The 8,402-nt window shown below is 33.5% G+C and overlaps 1 protein-coding gene across 1 annotated transcript in view; it reads left to right on the top strand.

Moving 5' to 3' along the window:
* The window catches only part of LOC108903848 (LIM/homeobox protein Lhx5-like), a gene marked incomplete at its 5' end in the record, with an annotated part of 176,921 nt that extends 170,436 nt beyond the window's left edge, over window positions 1-6,485 (top strand). Inside the window, 2 exons of the mRNA XM_018706165.1 lie at window positions 5,098-5,383; window positions 6,111-6,485. Of these exons, the coding sequence (XP_018561681.1) occupies window positions 5,098-5,383; window positions 6,111-6,319 (495 nt within the window). The remainder of the gene's footprint in view (window positions 1-5,097; window positions 5,384-6,110) is intronic.
* Between the last annotated feature and the right edge of the window lie 1,917 nt (window positions 6,486-8,402).

Raw genomic sequence — 8,402 nt, 5'->3', positions numbered from 1 at the left:
GCAGAAAAACTTTTTTTGGCCAAAAATAGGATACAGGGTGATAAAAAAACACCCTTCCGCTTTCTCAATTTTATTAATATCCACATTATTTATTGGCTTCCTAAAGCTGACTAGTCCCTGAAAATTTCATTATGTTTTCTTTTTCCAACAAAGAGTTACGTCACAAAAACTACTTTTGTAGTTGCACCTTTTAAGGCCTATAACTTCAAAACGGTGCGTTTAAGAGGTTATGTTTATTAGAGTTTTTAGTCATATTTTTTTATGTACTATCACCACCCAAAGTTTGTAACATACTTTACGGGACACCCTGTATACATCTGCATCTGTGTTTTTGTTTTTTGCCTAGTCAACATCCATAATAGGCGAGCGGTTCACCCCTAAGGAAAAGGCATGAACCGACTAAATTTTTAAAACAAAAACCTACAGCAGAAACTTTTTTAAATACTTTTTGTTCTTTGACAAAAATTCGAAAAATGCTTCGGTTCCGAGATACTTACAGTTATGAAAAAAGTGACGAAATCGACATACTTTCGGAATTTTTTTCTCAAAAACTACTAAACATATTTTAATTCTAAAAAAAGCATAATAATAATCGGCAGATTTTCTACTTTAAGATATATTTATTTGGTATTGGTCAATCATTTTATTGGAGGTCTAAAGCGAGTAAAAAAAAGTCTTAAAGAAAATTATGATAACACTTCAAATTTAAATTTGCTTTTTACAATATCTTGGATTAGATTATATTTACAATAAACATTATTATGATTTTTTTAATCGATACATGTTAACAGTACAAATGTTCAAAAGATCATTTTGTTTGGTTTTGTAGCCGGAGTCAGGTTTTTGCAAGTAATTAGTAAAATTTGAATATTCGATTTTTGATTTTATAAATGGCTAAAATTGACTTATACCAAAACTAAACTAAATAAGCTTTTTAAATCGTAAAATTAACCTAATAATAATAATTGACCTAGCGGTCTCGAAAAGTTATTGGATAACATTAATGGTAATATAATTCTAATCATAAATAATAATTTTTGCATTAAAAAACGCATGAATATAATTATAAAAATTATATTTAATTATTATAAATGTAGGAAAAATTATGGTTATATCCGCATTAGCCGATTGAATCATTAAATGTTATTGTTATATATCGATTAAAAATATCCTAATAACATTATGTTTACTGTAAATATAATCTAGTCCAAGATATTGTAAAAAGAAAATTTGAATTTCGCGCGCGACGTAGCGCCACTGACGCCGCCATTTTGATGCGTATGTTTATCATGATTTTCTTTAAAAAACTGTTTTTTTTTACTCGCTTTAGACCTTCAATAAAATAATTAACCTATACCAAAAAATATATCTTAAAGTAGATCTGCCGATTATTATGCTTTTTTTAGAATTAAGCCTCTGTACAGTACTTTTTGAGAAAAAGAAAAAAATTCCGACAGTTTGTCGATTTCGTCACTTTTTTCACATTAAATTGTAAATATCTCGGAAACGAAGCATTTTTCGAATGTCAAAGAACAAAAAGTGTTTATTTTGGTCCATTTTACAATAAACTGTTTTCAAAGCCATTCGGTGAGTAATTTTTTTTACAACTTTTTTGTTTATAACAATTGACTGACCACGCCGAGAAATATAAAAAAAAATATGTAAATTATCAGAAAAATACACTATAAAATAAAAAAAGTTTCATGCTGTAGGATTTTGTTTTAAAAATTTAGTCGGTTACCTTCATTTAGAAGCATCTTTTTAGGGGTGAACCGCTCGCCTATCAACAATGCACACATTCAAATGTTTATAAACAAATTCCCGATACAAGGACAAAAGGATTTGAGCGTAAATAGGAACAAACATTTAAGAAATATTGTTTTTCGCATTTTGACTGGTAATGTGCTATTTTACTAAATTCAAAATCCTTTTTACCAGATTATATTTTTCCTATAAACAAGGGTCGAAAAATGCTTCCTAATGGAGCTACGCCCCCCTTTAGTCAGGGGTGCCTCAGGCAGGGGGTAAAATGCACCCCCAATTTTTTGCATGTCAATATTTTCAATTTAAAAAAAGTACTCTTGATTTACTTCGATAAAATGCTTCGTTTTCGAGAAAAATCGATTTTAAAGTTTTATTACATAATCCCAAGAATGGAAAAGGATTACATGAATACTGCTTTGCTTTCACTTTACGGTGCTGTATTGGATATTGAATAAAATCTAAAGATAAAATGCAGAATTTTAATAATAATTTTAATAGATATTCATTTTGTGGATGGATTTTGTAATGGGAGAGCACTAGCGGCACCAAGAGAATACCAACAGAAATACTCGAATTGGAGACAACCTGGATGTAGAATATTTTCAAATGTAAATATCAAACGATGATGGAAATGGGTTGAATTTTTGCTCACTAATTTAGAAACTTTAATTGACTTTATTAAAGTCAAATCTACAGTTACTAACCTTGTCCAGAAAACTCAATTTATCAGTGAAAAACTTGACAAGATAAAACTGGTCCATGATCTCTAGATAGACTAAGGCTTTTGACATACTCTACCACAACATCTTATTGTAAAAACAAACTATATTGGTTTGGTGTGTCTAACTCACTATTGCAACTTTTTCAGTCGTATTTACAAAATAGGTATCAATTTGCCCGATGTCGTGGTTTTAAGTCTCACAGGTTTCATCAAATATCTAGCGTGCCTCAAGGTTCTATACTCGGATCTTTACTTTGTTTTATTTATGAACGACATTGCCATGAGAAAAAATTCTGTTCTATTTGATTATAAAATAGATAATATAACACTACGTAGACCTGATTACATAAAAGACCTGGAGTGGCATTTGATCCATCCTTTGCATTCAAGAACATGAGTATCATCATAATTCCAAAGGCTTTGTCAACATTTCTGCCCTACGATTGCTGCACATTACTCTTATTCGTTCTAAGCTAGAGTATACATCAGTAGTCTGGACCCAATTTCTGCCAATCAAATTGCAACTTTTTAAAGAGTACTGCGTAGGTTTATAAAGATGGCACATATCCCCCTCAGGGTTTTCCGTAAGATATTTTTTTAATAACTTACTGACTTATCACAATAATGTGAAGAAACATTTTTGGAGCCTCTGACTCCTTCGAGAGCTCACAGTTTTCATCAGCGGTTCCATATGACCATTAATTTATCGAAAACAAAAGTAGAACCGATGCAGACGATGCGCCATCTGCGACGACTATTTACCTCTATTATAGAGGATTATTCCAGAGGTTCACAACAAGTTTAATTATTGAAAATGGCTGTTATTACTGCATCCTCTCCTCTCGAAGTTAAATATGTAAGTAAATGCCTTTCATAATAATTGTGTGATTATTTATTTCAAATTTTCATAAAAAAATTGTAATGTTAATTTTGACTTGACCATTTCTGGGTATTTGGCGTTTGACACCTTAATACGGTTTCTTGGATCTTACGTTTTTATCTAAAAAATTGTTTATGGCACATTTTATGGTCATTTTCGGTAGACTTCCTCCCAAGACAGACCCATAAAAAGGTCATATTTTACAAGTGATTTAACGTGCAAAATATACAGTCTAGAACCAGCTTTATAGAACCCTTTATCCCCGGTATTATTGCTATGATTTATCTATAAAAAAACATGAAATCGTCGTAAAAAACGAGCAGTGCCGAAGCCCCGAAAAAAGACAATGATGGAAGAAAGAATCCACACGGGAATCGTCAGATAAAAATTTGACGTTTATATTTTTAAGAGCTTTGAACGGCCCCGACCGTAAACTACAGAAATCTTAACACCTGAATGTATAAAAATATAAAATATTTATAAAGTCGTAAAATACATATTAAAAATAATATTTATATATCTGAAAAAGTACCGCCATTGGGTTTTACGGCTCGAGTGAGTTGTTTATGACGGCCGCCTCAAAACTCAAGAAGGCCATGAATTCCCGTATAATACGAGTATCGCCGTGTGTTAGTATTTCGTTTTTCAACGGCGTACACTTCGCATTACAATAAATTACACATTACCGTAAATCCGGTCCTCCTCGCTAGAACCTTCCTAACCCGATAGACATAAAGAACACCCATTTTGAATTGAAAGAAAAACAAATGGGAATATCGCGAAGTAATAAACGTGCTTGATACTGTTTCACAACAGGCAAAAAGTAGCATTTGGTTTGTATTCGTATGGCTTATTAGAAAAAACGCCAAAAAGATTAATAAAACATCAAAGCATGCCATGAAAAAGCAGTTAGTAATGGCGCAATATTTTGATAAGTTTTAAATGATGATTAGACATCGGAAACTTTGTGGCGACAATCAAATAAATAATACATGGTGTAGTAGCAAAAATTGGTTAAATCCGTGATCAAACCGTGTGTCGCTCTATACTCATGATGCACAATACTACTGACTGCCATAAAAACACGTACCAGTCACTCGATCGAGCGAAGCTTCAAACTCACTCAACACGCACAAAAGACAATGAAATACGGCCAACGTCCCTCAGCAAAGAACCTGGATTGTCATCGGCACACCAGGCCGACAGGGCAGGCATTAGGGTGCCGCTAGATACGTACTGAATAAATTGATCGATGCGAAGCTTCATATCAAAGGCAGACATGTACATGTCACTGAATAATTACTGCTAAAATACTTCGCCACCGCCTAAGGCTCTTGTAGTGAGGCAATATTTTAATAAGTTTTAAGTGATAATATTGCAAGAAAAAAACTACTCTACGGAATATATGGCCCGCCTAGTATTGAACTACACCAGTAATATCATTAAATGCAGCTTTGTCGGCCGAATACACCAGACATATGTAGATCAGTTTCAGACTTATTAATCCTCATCAGCGTGCCATGAATATGACGCACCTATGGCATACTGACTTCTCATTGTTTGCTATATAATCTAAACATATCTAAGAATAGATACAGTCTTCCATCTTAAAAATGTTTTGACTTTTATTATTTTTTACATGTTTGGCGCCGATGTGTTTTACCTACATTCATATTTTTTGTATTTTCCACCACGAACCTGCATAATTTTCAATATTTCATTCTATTTTCAGGTCTGGTTTCAAAACAAACGGTCGAAAGAAAGGCGCCTAAAGCAGCTGACGTCAATGGGCAGGGGGCCGTTTTTCGGAGGATCAAGGAAGATGCGGGGATTCCCCATGAACCTGTCACCGGGCGGTCTGGAGGACGGACCACCTGGTTTTCCTTACTTCGCCGATGGAAAATTCGAATTTGGCTACGGCGGTCCCCCTTTCCACCCCCACGACGGCCCCTTCTTCCCCGGACACCACCCGGGAGGCGGCCCCGGAGGCCAAGGAGGCATGCCTTTCGGTCAAGGAGGTAGGTCTATCAGCAGGATCCAAATTATCAGGATCAAATTTATTTTCTTCGTGTAAGTCGTGTAACAATGTACCCAAAAAATAAAAATAAGTGAATAAATGTATACAGTTCAGTTAAATATTTGAAATACAGTTTCACTTAAATCTTCGAAATACAGTTCAGTACAGTTCAGTTAAATCTTCGAAATACAACAGATCGATTAAATCTTCGAAATACGGTTCAGGACAATTCAGTTAAATATTAGATATAAAATTCAGTTAAATCTTCGAAATATGCACAATTCAGTTAAATCTTTGATCGGGATGTTCACTTAAATCCTCGGGATGTTCAGTCAAATTTTCAAAATACAACAGTTCAATTAAATCTTCGAATTATGGTTCAGTACAGTTCAGTTAAATCATCGAAATAAGTACAGTTTAGTTAAATCTTCGAAATACAACAATTTAATTAATCAAGTCTACGAAATACAACAGTTTAATTAAATCTTCGAAATACAGTTCAGTTAAGTATTCGAAATACAGTTCAGTTAAATCTTCGAAATATGTACAGTTCACTTAAATCTTTGAATGGGATGTTCAGTTAGATCTTCGGAGTGTTCAGTTAAATCTTCGAAATACAACAGTTTAATTCAATCTTCGAAATACAGTTCAGGATAATTCAGTTAATTATTCGAAATACAGTTCAGTTAAATCTTCGAATCCTATTTCAACCGATTGTTTTTTTCCAGGTGGACCTATGGACCACGGCGGCCCCATGCCGATGGGCGGCGAGTTCGGCGGCATGCCCAACGAGCAGGGTCAGTTCATGCCCCAACAGGGCCCCGGCCCCGACATGATGCAGGGCAACGGGGGCGGTCGGGGCGGCAGCCCGGAGTTCATGTCGCCGGGCAACTTCTCCGACAACCCGCAGCAGCTCAGCGAGGGTCTCGTTTGGTAGCTGGCAAAGGCTCTGGCCAAGCGCGCCAGAGAGTAACCAACCCTGTATATATAACTTTAAGTGATAGACGTAACGTTTTAAACTTTATTTATTGATGTTGCTGAATTTGGGACAGGAGAAGTGCACCGAAATGAGAGAAGCCACGAGAGTGTTGCAACTTTTAAAGTAATAATTCTAAATGCTTATGAATATATCCGTGCTTGTGGGTACAGCATTGCTTATTTTAAATGACCGTGTTGTAGCTGTTTGGCAACGCAAGTATGCGTAGCTGGTGATGGACTTGATAAGAAATAAATTCACGAATTCTTCATGAATTCATCACTAAAAAAATTTGGAAATTTTTCTACTCCTTTTTAATTTTTTTTTTGCTGAGCTTATTTGCACTAAATAAAAATAAGTTGAAAACTGTTATTTTTTAATTAAATAACATGAAAAAAAATTGTAATCTTACTTTGCCAGTTCCAGTGTCACTCTTTATAAAAACACAATGAAGTAAACACATGAACTTAACCTCACTATTTATTCCCATATTTATTTTTGAACTTCCTTGATTCCTTTTCTTAGTGCAAGTCGTGTGTCAATGTACGCAAAAAGTAAAAATAAGTGAATAAATGTATACAGTTCAGTTAAATCTTCGAACAGGATGTTCAGTTAAATCTTCGAAATACAGTTCAGTTAAATCTTCGAAATATGTACAGTTCAGTTAAATATTCGAAATACAGTTCAGTTAAATATTCGCAATACAGTTCAGTTAAATCTTTGAACGGGATGTTCAGTTAAATCCTCGGGATGTTTAGTTAAATCTTCGAAATACAACAGTTCAATTAAATCTTCGAATTACAGTTCAGGACAATTCAGTTAAATATTCGAAATATAGTTCAGTTAAATCTTCGAAGTATGTACAGTTAAACTTACTTTACCAGTTTCAGTGTCACTCTTTATAAAAACACACTGAAGTAAACACATGAACTTAACCTCACTATTTATTCCTATATTTATTTCTGAACTTCGTGAAGAATATATGATGTTTCATTAATCAGTTACTTTTACACACTTGACTAAGAATTCAACTGCCTAAATATTAAATTTAGGGAAAAAATAGCTATAAACTAGGCCTTTTTATATGATATAAAGTAAATTTAGTGTTCTTAAAAAATGTGACAAAAAAAATATTGTTTTTCTAATTAAACACGCTAGAGATTATTTCATGTTTGAATATAACTCCTTTTCAAAGTCACAGTAATATAAAATAAACAAAAAATTAAGTAATAATGTATACAAGAAAGTCTTTTATTTATTTTGTAGAATGTTACATTGAATTTACGCCACAAGCTACAAAATGGCCTTTTAAAATAATCAATACTGTACCTACACAAATCTACGAATGTAAATTCGTTGATTTAGTCCCGAGTTAAAGATCAAACAGTTGCAACATTTGTATTCCCGTACTAAGGCATACTTTACCCATCATTTAGATGAATTAATCCTGGTCCAAAACCCGGTTGTGACCAACAAACAAATACCCAGTCTTTTTTATTGACATTTCATCGGCCCAGCGGCCGAAGTAGCTGTTCTATTTTTAAAAATGAAAAGTTAAACACTCGTTTTGTGATCTGTATTTGTGCTAGACACTTTGGCACGTACTTTTGTTAAAATTAAGTCTATGTTAAAATATGTGCAATTTACGTTTATGTTTTTCGTATTCATGTTATTTGTTCGCGGTCTAGGATATTTGTAACAAAAAAACCTGTAAATACAAAAAGATGCTTTATATCATAGACATTTTATATAAAATAATGAAACTATCTGTAAATATCCCCCGGCATTCATTATTTTATTTAAACCTCTATCTAAAGGTCCCTCCCCCGTGTAATTTTACTTTTTAAATTTTTACTAAGTGCCAAGGAATGTACACCTTTTAATTTATAAATATAAATATTTTACTATTTATGAAATAAATGTATAAAGTAGCGTACGCTTGTATATACCTAAACAGAAAACATTATATGTTAAACTGCTGACCTCCCGAGGGACATTTTCCCCGATCGAAGTTTTTTGTTTGTAATATATTGCCCTTCCAGAG

The sequence above is a fragment of the Anoplophora glabripennis genome, unplaced genomic scaffold, assembly GCF_000390285.2.
Source record: "Anoplophora glabripennis isolate ALB-LARVAE unplaced genomic scaffold, Agla_2.0 scaffold49, whole genome shotgun sequence".
Classification (NCBI taxonomy): Eukaryota; Metazoa; Arthropoda; class Insecta; order Coleoptera; family Cerambycidae; genus Anoplophora; species Anoplophora glabripennis.
The sequence above is the reverse complement of the archived record's forward strand: the minus strand, read 5'-3'. Positions and strand labels throughout refer to the sequence as shown.